At 39.3% G+C, this 15,386-nt stretch overlaps 1 protein-coding gene across 4 annotated transcripts in view; it reads right to left on the bottom strand.

The window, feature by feature from the left end:
• The window catches only part of EBF1 (EBF transcription factor 1), a 274,295-nt gene that overhangs the window by 86,029 nt on the left and 172,880 nt on the right, over positions 1-15,386 (bottom strand). For 2 of the 4 annotated variants that reach the window (XM_013128585.3, XM_005147314.4), the window contains exons 7-8: positions 14,952-15,033; positions 7,161-7,302 (exon numbers count right to left, since the gene is read on the bottom strand). In XM_013128585.3, coding sequence (XP_012984039.1) covers positions 7,161-7,302; positions 14,952-15,033 — 224 coding nt within the window. The remainder of the gene's footprint in view (positions 1-7,160; positions 7,303-14,951; positions 15,034-15,386) is intronic. The other 2 variants (XM_031047356.2, XM_005147315.3) reach the window with 1 other exon arrangement.

Here is a 15,386-nt window from a genome sequence, read left to right as displayed (position 1 = left end):
CACTGATTAAGTGACTGTGAAGTGGGAATCCTTTCTACCTGTGGTAAGTGGAGTACTCAAACTTGACTTTTCAGGAAGTATTTCCATGGACATTATGTAACAGCTATCCTTTTAATTAAAGACTAGAGTATTTCAAACGGTATCTCTTAACATTCCTGCAACATAGCAGCAGCAGTGTTAGTACATATAATGTACTAACATTTAAATCATGAAAAGAAAGTCACGAACTCAAACCTCTAACTCCATGAATTACCTACGGTCAAACGGCAGAACTGAAATTCTGGAATCTCCTTGCCAAATCAACCATTAAAAATCCACCTCCAAGAAAATAATTTAAATCCTGTTTTCATTTAGTCTCAGGCTAAAAATAAATTCTGAAAAATAAAAATTGCTGCAGCCAGATATTCTCAGCTTTTGAATACCTCTCCTTAATGGTTGATTTATGACCTAGACAAATGGAAACAGAAGATTTTCTGCTTTCTGCTAACAAGGGCAGCTCCACCTACCCACCCACCCAGCTCTTGTGAAATTCTCAGTAACATCCAAATAGGAAGCAGGGTCTGGGCCTGCAGACTGCTGCTGTGCTCTGGTGAAGATTAAAAAAAGAGACATCAGCATAATTGAGTGAGGTACAATTTAGTTAACACAGTTCTGGTTACCTGAATTGGAGCTGTATAACTCTGAGCTCTGCTGTGTTTCAGTAACCTGATGGGTCCCAGTATTTTACTCCTGAAGGGACTTTTTCAACCACACAGCCTGACATCATGCCTATTGCCCACCAGAGAACCTCACCTAGCAATTCCTGGGTAATGAATTACTCAAACCCTTAACCCCTCCCTGACATGCCATACACTTTTTAGGAAGATACTACATACTGGCTTAACATTTGCAACCTGCAGGGAACCTTCCACAGTTTTGGCAGCTTCAGTGGTCCCCAGAATTAAAATCTTGTTGAGAACATATTGGAGTCTTTATCTACAAATCCTCTCAAGTGAAGCATCTTAACTTTCTGGCCCTGTTTTGTGTCTTCAGAGGGACAAATGCTTGAACTCCATCTCAGTAAACATCTTGGGCTAATCCAGCCCCGGTGTGTTCACTTATATTAGAAACATACAGGAAGACCACAGGGCAGCGAAAAGGTTAATATTATACACTCAGTGAGGTCAAGCTCCAAGAACACATAACAAGCTATTATGTAAAAAATTGCCTGAATTTATGAGTCACTGCATTTATGAAGGAACCGATATGAAAAAGACAACTTGGCAAAAATAAAGAAAATTATTTCCAGCTTGAAATTTTGCAATCCTTCAGTATATCAAGGCTCACTTACTGTTATTACTATCCATGTTGTGCAATGTTCTCAAAGTCACATTTTTTCCCCTGTGTATGCATAGAAATGTCCAACAACCCTAGGTATTCTTCCCTCATAGAAAATAAATTAGAAAGTAGACATAACTCAGAATAACACACAAGATCCCCTCAAGTAGACTGGTAGAATCCTAATATTTTTTTTTTTCAATATTTCCCTTCTAAATAATAAATCAAGCACACCACATTTCTCTATATGAAATGATATGGTGCAGAGAAAGCTTGTCTGTTTATATTTTTCACATAATCACAAAAGCATTTTTAAGTGAAGCGCTAAGATATAACAGGTGCTTAAACCCATAGATGAAACAAGCCAAACATTAGTTTCTTTGTTTAAACTTGGTCAGTTTGTGAATGCACTAATATCTAACTTTGATTAAGAATCTGAACCTATGCATCTAAAGGTAAAACGTATCAAGTTTTGAAGATTTAACATTTCTAAATTTGCTAATGTTTTCTGCTTCCATCAGTATTGTATTAAAAATTTCATCAACTAGCATGGACACATGCAACACCAAGGGATTCAGGACTGAAATGGCTTAAATGGAGCTGATAGAGGCATCCCCCTCACAACTCTCCATACTGCTGAAAACATAGTGGATAACGTTGTGGTAAAGCCACCTAACAGTGCAAGAACCAGGTCACCGAGTCAGATTTCTGAGCATCTTTCAGGAATCAGCAACTGCTGTGTCCAGTAAAGCAGCTATATCCAAGATACAAAATGACTGTTCTCAATAATTCTGTTACAGTCAGACTAGATAACAATGATACTTAAAGGCAGCCAGTCTCAAAGCTTTAGTTTAATGATTAGCTTCTCAAATTAGTTTATAAGGTGGGGTAAAACTCCTTTTTTATTAACTTAAACAGAAAATAGCAACATTAAACACAGCCTAGCAACCATTTTTGCTTTCAAATCTGAAGATTTAGTGGAAAATCTGTGAATGTGCCTACTGTGGTGACTGTGGGCTCTCAAGACTGGCCAGGATGGGAAGGATTGGCAAGAAAAGCTCTTTAAACGCCCCACAGCAGATGAAAGATTCTATCTTATGTACACAGCTGAGGCACAGCAACTACCACTCTTCACTTACTTTAGGAGGCTTTGCACCTGCAGACAGTAAACGGTCTGAATCACTCATTACCATCATGAACTAAAACAACATTGTAAAAGCTTGATTCTCGGTACCACAATAACACGATTAAATAATGTAGCCATGCACTATCATTTCTAGTATAAGGCAGCCACTAATAATGGTTTTGATCTATAATGACCTATTTTAGATACACACACACACATAGATTTATGTGTATTTTGTATTAAAATAATGGCAGGACACTGCTTTAGAAATCATGGCTGTCTCTACTTCCATCTGTAAATTCTGATACCATGTCTTACGATTTGTCCCTATTTCTATCTTGCATCTTTTGCTGCTGTTGAGATAGCTCAGAACCAAATCACCAGCAAACCTCACCATCACCTAATTCTTCTGTGCTCTCCTATGGAGGAGGAGGAGAAGGAAGGAAAAGAAAAAGAAATAAAACTGTCCCTTTAAAAACCCAAGCATTTAAGCTGCTTGTCAGTCGTCTTCCTGACAAGGCCACTTGAATGTATTCAGGAATATTTGCATAAATGCTCACAGTGAGTTCACCGTGGCAGCTAGCGCTAATGGTACATAAAGTAATTTAGTCACTTCTCTTAGGCATCCTGTCAGGGTGATAAGCACCCCCTCTTTGCCTTGTTGCATATTAGATCATTAGATAATAAAGTGTTAGAGCATGCAAACTGACAGGGTCTCAGAGACTATCATTTTTCGAGGGCATTGCATTCTGCCAGTAAGGAAAAATAATAGAGAAACTGATGCTGCAATTGGCTTTACACTGTTGTAAACCATTCAAAGATTTGGGGGAGAAAAGAATTTTTACTTTGCAGCTATATGAGACTTTTAACTGGAAACTTTGCAGACATCTGCAGTGGTGGACTTCATGCTGGTAAAACTGAAAAGAGTAGTTGCAAACCCTGTCAGAATTCTCCCCTTCCACAAGCTAGTCACTTAAATTACATTCGAAAGATTTTGCCTTTAAAATTGACACCCTGGGAAGAACTACAAGCTGAAATGTATTTTACTAGTTGGGGCCTATTGGCTCTTTGCCATACATCTTACTATATACGTACAATTTAAAAAGGTCAACCACATTGGCTTTCTGGTTTACCATAAATATAAAACAAGTGAGAATCCAACTATTTGTGAATGAAAAAGTGATAATTATTGAAAACCACAGATTACTGTGGCTTTCCCTATTTATACCACAGAAAGATGTATGAAATAATTGGCCTTTGCCAGCTATTACTTTTGAAAGATAGAGATATTTGTTTGAAATATGAGCTTCTTAAGAAACCCACTGGTTTCAAAGAGGACAGTGTGTAGAAACAAAACCCTAATCTAGGTTCCTAGTTATATTCAGAGAAATGAGCTACAAAAAGGAACTTTTATTTTACTGTCTGACAAGAAAGATATAAATAGAGATGTGTTGGATGCCCCAGAAATAATCCAGGCTACCTGCTAATGAGATGGTAAAACCCAAATGTGGAGACACCAGGCTCCTGAGTGGCTCCAGAGGTAAAGCTTTCTTTCCAGTTTTTTGGCACCCTAAGTCTCTTTTAAGTGTCACATAAACTGCAACTCTGTGTTTAAGAGAAGAATGTCCCAATACAACTTTGTAAGGAAAAAATAAGCTGGATATTGTCTAACTAAACTAGGCAACCAGCACACTCTCTTGCTACATCCTCTTGCCCCTTTCCCCAGTCCTCACACAGTCAGGCATTCATCCCTATTGCAATCAGATATTTGTGTTAAAACATTAAACATCTAGAAAAGTACACAAGAATACATTTGGTCAAGGGCATATTATAGTTAGAACCCAGCATTTAAAAACCTATGATCAGAAGTTGCTCACCAGAGCAATAAACCAGAGACAAACTAGCCATTACTGTGTTAGCTTCCCATTTCACCATTGACAGATACTGTTCAGGTCAATCTGTCCTTCCCCTGAGGGAGGCAGAAAAGCTGGAAAGAGGAAAGGCAAACAAACTGTCTCTGCTACTGACACTTGAAGATATTATCCAAGATAAAAAAATCCCAATACTGAAGAAAAATAACAAACTTTGGGACTCAAACTGAAAGTAAAAATTCATTTCAGTGGAGGAAACTGTTACCTGTTCCAATGGGTTTAAGGTTTGTGGTGATTGCCCAAAATGTTTGATAGTATTAAACCCAGTTGAGACTTTTCCTATCTTTGTTTTCATTCAATTAAGTGGTTTAGACATCTGATATCAACATTTAAAAGAGCTACTGAATTTCTTTTTCATTCTTCCCCCTCCCCCGCCTTCAGATTCAAACAGGCACAGAATTCCTGGAAAGTTGGATTGAAGGATTTAGGTTAAAAGAAAGGCCCCACCAAGCCTCTGAGAAGAGTTAAATTCTGCAGCGTGGAGGTTATTATTCAAAAGTAAGAATTTACTAGTGGCTGCTTTATGAGGTTGCTTGAAAGGTGCCTGAGAAAGTAGATGAGAAAAATCACCTTTCCCACAAAATGCACACATGGAGATGTTTTGCAGATGTTGACTTTAAATATTAGCACAGTAACTAGGGTTTGTGCAGATATGTAAGCATAGCATTATCTCTTTTTTTGCTTCTTTTTCCAAACAGAATCCCTCAGGTACTAAGAGTGGGAATAATCGTGGTAACATGAGATGCCATCACACCATGTGTGGGAATAAGAACGTAAATGGATGAGAAAGTAACTAGTGCCTTGACCGAAAGCAAGTACTGAGAAGAGTGCAATGGGGAGAGAGGGGAAAAAAAATAAATAAATAATTTGGCATCTACTTTAGTAGGAATGGAATTAAAACATAGAAGTGCTTTTTTGAAAGGCTACACTTAATTCAAAGACTACAAAGTTGAACAGAGAGAAGTTCCCTTTTGTAATGTTCTGCCTTCTGCTAATTAATAAACCAGAGCTCATACATTCCTTACAAAAATTCAGCAAAAATTATGACAGTGGCTTATTAAATTAGGTTGTTGGCAGGATGAAAAAAAATATTCTATAACATGAATTATGGCTGAAAATGGCTTATAGCCTACATAAAAAGTTAGAGCTAAATAAATACAGATGTAAGTTATGTTTATATAATGAGAAACGCTGCTGAGCTAAGAATTTTAGGTTAGTAAGTGTGAACTACAGACCCGATTCTGCAAACACTTATCAATACCCTCAACTTTACTGACACAAGAAGCCTCATTGATCCCAACAGGACCATATGTGTGCATAATCTTAAATGCATGCATAAGTGCTTGCAGTTCTGATGCCTGAAAGCTTAAGCAGAATAGAAAACTATTTCCACAGGAATTCACTGAGTAGTACAAACCCACACATTTGCCCATTTCTTAGTATTAATAATTTCTTTCAACATATCTAGTTAATATTTTTCTGAGTGGCATTCGCATTCCCAGAGAAAAATTTGTCTGTGTTCCTTCAAACTCTTTGGAAAAAATCTATTTAATTATTCATCAGATCCTTGGCAAATATTTGTGAAACAAACCAGCATAAAGGACTGATGCCTTCTACACTCAACTACTTCAGTGGAAGCTAATGGTACACATCTCTTAGAGGGAGCAAGCTCCTATTGATTTTAGGGTTACAAACAGCTTTGAAGACAAAGAGCTATTCTACCAAGCTGGAACAGGGAGAAGGGAGTGAAATGCCCTCTGTTTTTGTTTTGGTTTTCAGTAGTAGTCATCAGCTTTGAGGACAAAGAGCAAAACAAAACATTAATCAAATCCAGATTTAAGTACATTTGCACTCAACAGCTCCCATTTTAAGCACCTAGAGTCACCAGCAGATGTTCTCTTCCAGGACCAGCTGATCCTATGGAAAAGATTACTGTCCCCCAAGTTGCTTCCAGCCATGTACCCCATCCCACCCTTGCTGGGGTTTGCTGTCTGTTCAGAAAAGCCAGACAAATTGCCTTGCACCATTTCTACTTCAATCATTCCAGCAAAATAAGCTAGATTGGCAAGCAGCTATTATTTAAAGGGCTTAACTCAAATGAACTTCTTTGGACTGAAGGAGACTAGGGAGCAATCAGACAACCATCTTAGCTGGCATGTCCATGGTGGAGAATAGCCTGCAGCAGGAAGGACAGACAAGTGGCTGTCGTACACAGGGAACAGCAACTTTTTCAGCTGGTACAGCTGAAGCCAGAAGAGAACACTCATCCAGGGCTTGAGTAAACAGATGGATTTCCAAAAGGGCTCTGCTTTCGTTTAGGGCAATTCAGAGGAACAGCTGAATCTCCTAGAGAGCTCAGCACCCTATAGATAAAAGAAATCCCATTCAAAACTTGGGTTCTAAGTACTTCAGAAAATATGCAACATGCTTGATTTGCACAATCAAAACCTCAGGCAATTTGGGAAAGATCAGGCTCTGATTTGGGTGCTGAATAGAAGCAACTAAAAAAAAAAAAAAAAGAAAAAAAGAAAAAAAAGAAAGGAATCGCCCCACTTCACCGACACAGACTCTGCACCATGTTTGCCTACAGGTTTGTTATTGCACTACATTTAGTGCTGACCTACTTGAAAAATTCCCCCTTTAGTGTGGAGGCCAGTCTCTTTGAAATATCCAGTCCCAAAGGTATAAACCATTACAGGACAATTTGAAACTGGTAGCCAGAGACACAAATCAAATAAATCCACATTTAAAGTAGCAATGCCAACCAATGAAAATTATATGCCTACCATGTTCCAGATAAGAAGGCGTACCTTCCGAGGGATCAAGTCTTCGAGCTCTCCGCCCGTGCTTGGAATTGTTGTGTACAAACATATTGTCTGACACTGCCAACACATGGCCATCAACATTGACTGTTGTAGACACCACAACCTGCAACCACAAGAGCAAAATGGTGGAAAACTTGGATATATATGTATGTTTTTTAAGAAGCACAGAGTGTAATAAACTCAGTTAAATAAATAACAGCTGGGAGCTGTAGAAAATTGCATAGCTATTTCGCATAATAACTGGTGCTTATGCTGTACAAATCTAACAAGAGACGCTATTGATGAGTGGGTCTTTGGCATCGAAAGCTTTTGATGCAGTTTTAAGTCAAATTGCAGAGTTTGTAACTGCATGGCAGACAGCACACTGTTAACCATCATTTTAACAAGAGGATCTTTATTAAAGTATTTTTTTCCTATATACAAGGGTAGCTGTGTTTCACCCTAAATTATCCTTCAGTTTCCATGAAGAAGCAGATAGAGCTGTTGACATTGCAAATGAGAATCGATTCAGAATAAAAGAAAACAAAAGGGTATTTTGTGAAGTTGTGATGCGAGTTGTTGCATGCCTGCCCCCTTCCCTTCTCAACTGCTGTCCCCTCAATACAGTCACTACAGGTTGTTGGACTTGCCCAGATTTCTCCCAAGCTGTTTTAGGGAGGACGTATAGGTATGTTTGTGTACACATACACACTTGACAGTAGGGTCTTGATCTGGAGAACACAACCCTATTCATCCAGTGTTAGAATTATTTGTATTTCTCAACTTATCTCAGTGTCAACACCTGGGATTTGGTTTGAGGCAAGGGGAGGGAGACAGAGAAGCACTGCCCTGGAGGCAGGATCTGACACTTCTGCTCCCCAGAGCAGCCCCGGGTGGGAGAGGAGCCAACCCAGTGGGGCCAAACAGGAAAGTGTTGAGTCCAGAGTAAAAGACCCAACTGCTCAGAGGTGTCCAGAGGGACCCCTCAACCTTGAGTATTAGCAGGGACAGTCCTATAGGAAATCCCCAATCAGGCTGAGCACACCCAAGACATGAACTTTCATGGAAGAAAGAGGGGGATGCATGGGGCAAGTCCCTGGCAGAGCTGCAAGCTCATCACTCCAGGTCTCCTCGACCCTGCTCAGATCAAGCAGCCTCATAGAATCCTCGGCTTTCATTCAGCCACCCCTCCCATAGTCTTTTCCCAACAAAGTATGCTATTCCCGGGGTTTTACCCCAGTCAAAGTGTTGGCCTTCAGCTGGCTGCTGATTTGCCAGTAGCACACATTGCCTTCAAGAACTTCAACTAAAACAATAAGAAATGACCTACACTTCTCCTTACATTAAACAGGAAAAGGGATTAAAAACTGAAACCCACAGAGATATGTTTATTCATGCGACCTCTTACAACCAAATATAATAATTGTCTGTTAATTGCAGTTTCAGCTCCCACCTCATGCTTCGACATGTGAAACAGCAATCAGCAGCTCCTGTTTAATCCACCTATTATGTTGACTAATTAACTTTGCTCGACAGTTTATTTCTTCCTCCATTATCAGCCCCTGTCAGCCGCAAGCACACTGCCGCAAAGGGGGACCTCAGCTCTTTTGATTGATCACCGATAGATTGACATGCAGATTAATTTAATTAGAATCACCTCACTTGAGAAATGAAAGACAATGGCAAGGGGGCTAATAGATCTGCTCTTATAATGAGGCAAGCCTCCAGAGCCATGGCAGAGGATTTCTGATTTATTTTGCTGAATTCCCCAGTCGCTCTGAAAGGCTCTCGCTTTAATTGTTCTTGGTTTTGAGAGGCTTTAGCCTCTGAAGAGGTGAAATGCTTTACAAGGATTGGCAAACATTGCCTCAACTCTCTCAGGAAGCTGCTGCTCTCAAAGTTGGTCAAATGGGGACACTTAAAGGATCTCTTACAACAATTCAATTTCATCACTTGAATAGGATCTAAACAAAAAAAAATAGTTGAAGATTTTCCACCTATTTTTGACCACCAATTAAAATGCTCAAAAATTTGAAGCAAGCAAAGCCGCTAAATGCCCATTGCTAATCCCAAAGTCTTTGTCTTTGAAAAGAGGAATACAAAAGTGAGTAGTTTACATCTAACAGATCCTAAAATCGTCTCTCAGAATGGCATTCCAGACAATAGATTTTTGTGCATGTTTTAAATGAAAGATATTAAAATACAGAATAAATGATTCAAGAGCTCTTACAGATGGAAATTTGGGGGAAAGAAAGCACAAAACACTACGGGTAAGTTTTTCTGAAATCAAACTAAGGGGGGAAAAAAACCCCAAGCCCTATATATAGAATTCCAAAAGGGATTTCAAAAGTAATTTATCCATTGCATTCCTGAGGGATAGAATAAAGTTTATGATATTTTCAATAAAATATGATCTTATAGTAAGTGGCTCAGGGTTTGCAATCTTATTTGTGCACTTGCAACCATTGTAAATTCGTTGCAACTGGGATTTTGAGCCAAATCCCTAGCTGGCATTGCCTGTCACAGCTCCATGATTTATGCCAGCTCTTTATCATCTCCTGTGGGTCTGCTGAGACACATGAAAATTAACACAATTACAATTAATAACAATGGTTACATCATAAAATATTTTCCTCAATCCTAAAACCAGATAGGTACACACAGGTTTACCACTGAAGCAAATCAATCCTGTGATGAAACCCAAAACTTTGAATGCTTCTAGAAACAGCATTCCAGAAAAATAACAGATCAAGATTAATAATAGTAAGATAGGTCTCAAACCTGTGAAAATTGTATATATAAGTAGATGTCATTGTGCACACACCTTTCTACAGAAGACCTCGAGGAAACAGTCCTTGTGAGGTCAGTTTTATGTGAGCAAATCTACATTTAATCCCCCCCTCCCCAGGTTTCTGCAACTGTTGATGTAACGTATTTTGCATTACTTAACAGTGTCTTCCTACCTACCTCCTGAACAGAGTTTGATTTACTGCCAAGAGACCACACTGGTGTGGTTCTTCAGTGTCGTTAGCAAAAGAAACTATAAAAGGAATCTCTAAGAGAAACTGTTTCCAGTCTCAGGAAATGCAGAAAAAAAAAGTGGTTACTCATATGTATCTGTCTGAAAAAAAATGATTATTCACAGTGCACCTGTAAGAAGCAGCACACACTTACTGCTCAATTCTTCAACTGCAAAATCTCATTAATACAGGAATACTAAACATACACTGAACTAATGAAATATTAATGCCCCTAATTATTAACAGAGAAAAAATATACCTTGAATATTGTGTGCCACAGTTACGTACTTGGATCACTACAGAGCACTTACATGCTTACAAGTTCTACTTATATTTTTTAATCTAAAAAAATACTACACTCTCCTCATTTTGATTTAGAAACGACTGGGATATGTTGAAGTTAAAGCACATGCTAAAAGTAATTTGTGGAGAAATCATAAAATTAGGGGGAGGGGAGGGCCAAAGTATATGTGGAATGGGCACCGAGACATCCTAAAACATAGACCATAGTAAGAAGGAAAGGCACACTACACTTTAATAAATGATTAATGAGGTGCTGACACATTAATGTAAGCACAGGGACAACCAGGCCTGCCAAATCTCAAACCTTTCCAAATTTTGTCAACAAAACACAGTTTTAATTTGGGACAGGCAAACATGGAAAATGATTTTGAGCTTTAGCTTTAGCCCTTCATAGATTCTGATTTAAATCCTGTATCAACACTGGGGGAGACAGAGGTATGAAAGAAACACATCAGTTTACAACTTTCTTCAATGAAATTGGCACTATCAACTGCACTAACGTATCATAGCTCTGTGAATTATTCTGCTTGCCATTAAATAGTTCAGTTTGTGAATACTTTGGAGCTTAATTTAAAAAAGAAATATTCAGAGACCAGGGGCCTGGAGATCAAGCTATTTATTCACGTTTAGCACTCGGCCTGTTTATTTGTTATAGTACCTCACCTAATATATCAAAATTAAGCATTGCATGACTCCTCATTTTTAACCACAGCCCATTAAGCTTTGCTAACTGATTAAGACATAGCATGTTCCTTGGACTTTCAATTTTCTCTGTTGTATGGTGGAGGATCTGATATTTTTTGTGATGTTCCCAACATCCAGTGGCAAAGGCAGAGAAAATCTGATTAAGATGATTTTCAGGTCTGAAGTGTGTGATAGAATTAAACCTGTAACTCCAGTGTTTGCTGCTCTTCTGAAAGCTATGCAGAAATGGCTTGAGCAACATCTTTATTTTTCCTACCACTTGGTGACCTCTTCCTACAGTGTGTTGACTTCTTTATTCTAGTAACTAAAAATCACTCTTGATTTAACAAGACACTTAAAAAGGTGTCTAACTTAAAGCACATAAGTACAATATATTCAGTAATTTTGCTCACGTGCTCAAGGACAGGCTGGGCACTTAATTACCTCAGCTCTCACTGCTATTTTTCAGCCTTTTTTTTTTTTGTTGCCTTTCCCTTCTCCGGGGATGGAGCCTTGCATGTCCAAATTCCATTATCTGGGATTCATGAAGCATCATCTCTGTCTCTTATGCAAATTTGCAATAAGACACAAGTGGCTTCAATTCAAACATGAGTGGCAGCATCCCATGGAGGCAAACCAGCAGCCTAGGCTGAGAAAGAGATTGTGGTAACAGAATCAAACAGCATGGCAATTTCTAAGTGACTTTCAAGGTTTTCATAATAAATGCATGTTTGGGGTTTTATGCAGTGACTCAGACTGAAAAGTTTCCTCTAAATTAAAACTTGACATGTGTCAGTTTGCAAGCAGCTGTGCTAAAACAAGAACAACAAGATAACTAAGGCACCTGGGTTTCATTAATTACAATAACATACAAAACAGTTTAGGTTGTATGAATGAGGGTTTAGTATTGAAAAATAAAATCTGGGCAGAGTTCACCCATTATACCATCTACATACTATTATTATTATTACTAGTAATTGGGGCACTACAGCCCATCCCACCAAGAATGAAGACTTATGTGATGAAGAATGTAAAACCAGACTGAGCATTTACTCCATGGGGTTTCTGGAATCAAAAGGCAAGGTTGGACAAAGGTGACAGTATGTGATACCACCAAATGTTTTGTGCAATTGGGCTGATGAAACAGAGATTAAATTATTTTCTCAAAGTCTATCAGGGAGTCTGCAACACAGCTGAACTCTCAAGTCAACTGTCTTGAGGCCCTGCACACTACTAGACTTCTCTCTAGCTGTCTCCTTTTGCTAATAGAGACACAACTAATGCAGACAGGATCAGCACTGCTCTAGCACACACTTCGGCTGGCACTCGACACCACTCCTCTTGTCACATCCCTGGACATCTCAGACATGCAGAGAAATGCATTTCATTCCAGGCCAACAACTTCTTTTTATGTTAGGCTTATCATACTACTGCATATACATGTGAGGCTCAGGATAAAACTGCCTAATTCTGAATGAAGTTTCTTACACGGGTTGTCTGAATCAACACATACTCTGCCTCTTCCCTGGGCTTTCTTAACCTAATACCATCTGATAACCAGACAATTCCCTGCTGCAGGAAAAAAAAGTAAAAACTATTAAGAAATGAAATTTTCTGCAGGGCTGATCCTTAGATAGTGCCTGGAAATAACTTACTCTCATGGTTTTTAACCAGAACGTTGACATAGCCATTAGAGACCTTCTAAGTCACTGGCAACACTTCAAACCTAGCTGATAGCAAACCCTCCACTGACTTCACAAGGGCCCAGATTTCACTTGGTTCCTATACAACATTGTCTCAAACATCTAGGTGCACCATAACTACTGTATGTTTGGTCCTTTTCACCTTAAGAAATGATAAATGAAACCTGGACTCGGTAGGGTCCAGCTGTTTTATTTTAACAAGTTTATTGTTAAAAAAACAACAAGTTCAAAATTTAAAAAAAAAAAAAGAAAAAGAAAAAAGGGAAAAAAATAGAAACAAAAGTAGCTATTGTAAAACTATTGTAAAATCCTGGGCACTTAACAAAATGCTGCAAGCTTCAATACCACCCTGTATTATAGTATCAGTGGTTCACTTGGCTGAAAGTGATTAATTTCTTGAAAATGCTAAGGTCACACTAATTGACATGACCTGTGTAATTAAGCAGTCTCTGTTTACACATGGAAAGCTCAACTGCTGTGAAGCTGGGTTTGTATGACAGAATGTCTTTACAAGTCAAGAGATCAACAACCCTTCCTATGTCCTACCTACTCGCTGACACAGGCTCCTGATTGCTGTTCTGAGAGAACACGCAAAGGCATTATCATATGAAAATCAGCCTCAAGCTTGGACAAGCACAAACCCAGCAGAGTGTACATGTTGTGAAGCAAGCTCTGACAGGGCCCGGGGGTGACTGCTTGGCCTAAATCCCTGTCCTGGTGAGAGTCCTTTTTCCACTTTCTCTTTCAGTGATAATACCCTCTTGAATCACAGGAGAAACGTGATGAAGGGAGGAGTGTGGCGTGAGAAGCCAAAGGCTCTGCCATGCTAATGTTTGCTCTTATATTGATTAATTTAATCCCTGTGGCCACATATCCTAACTTCTTCACTTCTGTGTTCAAAGGGGCACACAACACCCTTCTGCCTTCCAGCACTGTTGTGACTAAACAGTCCAACAAAGGACATATGTTCGACATATAAATAATATTGCCATTTACATAACATTTAGCACTTTTATTTAAGTGCAGTAATGCTGAAAAAGAAGGAAACAAGGTCCTGAGCTACTGCTGAAAACAGCTGTCTTTTGGAGTTGTCTTCCTCCAAAGATCCATGTGTTCCACAGGACAAACCTCCTAGTTCTTTCTCAGAACCCCAAGGCAAATCCCCTCTGACAAGACTCTATCATGTTTTCTCCCGGGGCCACATAGACTTTCTTATAAAAACAGAAAGTCCTTTGGCTCTCTACCCCATAGTTTTATTCAGCACATACTCAGGTAAAGCATTATTGGCACAGTCAAAAGACTATTGGTCCAAAGGACCAAGGTTGAAGCAACTATTTCGCAGCATTGCCATCATACCAGTCTGCTGCCACCACTGGGGAAGGCAAGTGCAGACCATCTTCCAAAGGACAGCACTGTACTTGATCCCAAATGTAGTCATGGACATAGATGCAACATAACAAAATGTCCTTGGTGATTTGAAGCTGTGTTCCCAAGTCCCACTGCCATATCCTGCAACAGTGGGGAAGTACCAGCCAAAAGCATCCCAAGAAAGATACACTTAATGGCAGGTTTTTCCAAGCGCTGACTGCAGGGATGGACCTTCTGCTCATGGATGAACTTTTATGATTCTTTGATGCTGCTGAAGAATAACTGCTGAAGAATAGCCTCAAGCCTGATTTTGTTAATTACTTTTATATCCTCCTCTGCCCTTTCCAATAGACATGGTGCTCATTTGGTGTTTGCATGAAGGTAGATAGTTCCCCAGGCAGAAGGGAGCACCTCAGAGCAGGGTAGCCCCATAACCTAAACCAACAGTGAGGTCATTTTGATTTTTCCTTTCCATGCTTTCATTTCCCAAGGAGATGACATTATCTTCATTATTGTCTAGAGCAAGAAACCCCAACTACTTCCTGCCAATTCTGCTGTGACAAGAAGTCCTCAGGCAATATTTTGTGACCTTTTGTTTTTAGCGTCTTCCAGTGAATTACTATGTTAGTTTGGGTCAAAGTACTTCTGTTCCTAACAGATGCTGATTTTTAAAGGAGGAAGTGTGTCCAACTGACCTGGAACCGACGCATGTCTCGAGGGTTTCCTGCATTTTTTAGGCAATTTTGGTTACATTTGAGGAAAAATTTCAAGAAGAACCTGTGGAGAAAGAGAAACGGACATTAACATCTTATAAACAGTGTGTAGTAGTCCTGTGCAACATCTGCACATTTGGTCCAACAAAGCCTTATTTACATTAGTTTTCAGACAAATCCTCCCACTGACCAACCAAAGAGGGAGCAGAGCTTCCACAGGCCCCAGTCCAGCAAAATGTGTAACCACATCCTAAACATTTAAGGATTAAATTAATATATCTGTTGTATTAGAGCCATTAAAGTTTGCAAAGTCAGTCCCTCTCATGGTGAACGCCAGCTTCGCTGCGCCATCCATAGTAGCAAGGATGTAAGAAGCACATATTTCAGCACAGCCAAAAGAGGACAGAAAAATAACAG

The sequence above is a fragment of the Melopsittacus undulatus genome, chromosome 10 (assembly GCF_012275295.1).
Source record: "Melopsittacus undulatus isolate bMelUnd1 chromosome 10, bMelUnd1.mat.Z, whole genome shotgun sequence".
In the NCBI taxonomy this organism is placed as follows: Eukaryota; Metazoa; Chordata; class Aves; order Psittaciformes; family Psittaculidae; genus Melopsittacus; species Melopsittacus undulatus.
This window is presented reverse-complemented; position numbering and strand designations above follow the sequence as displayed.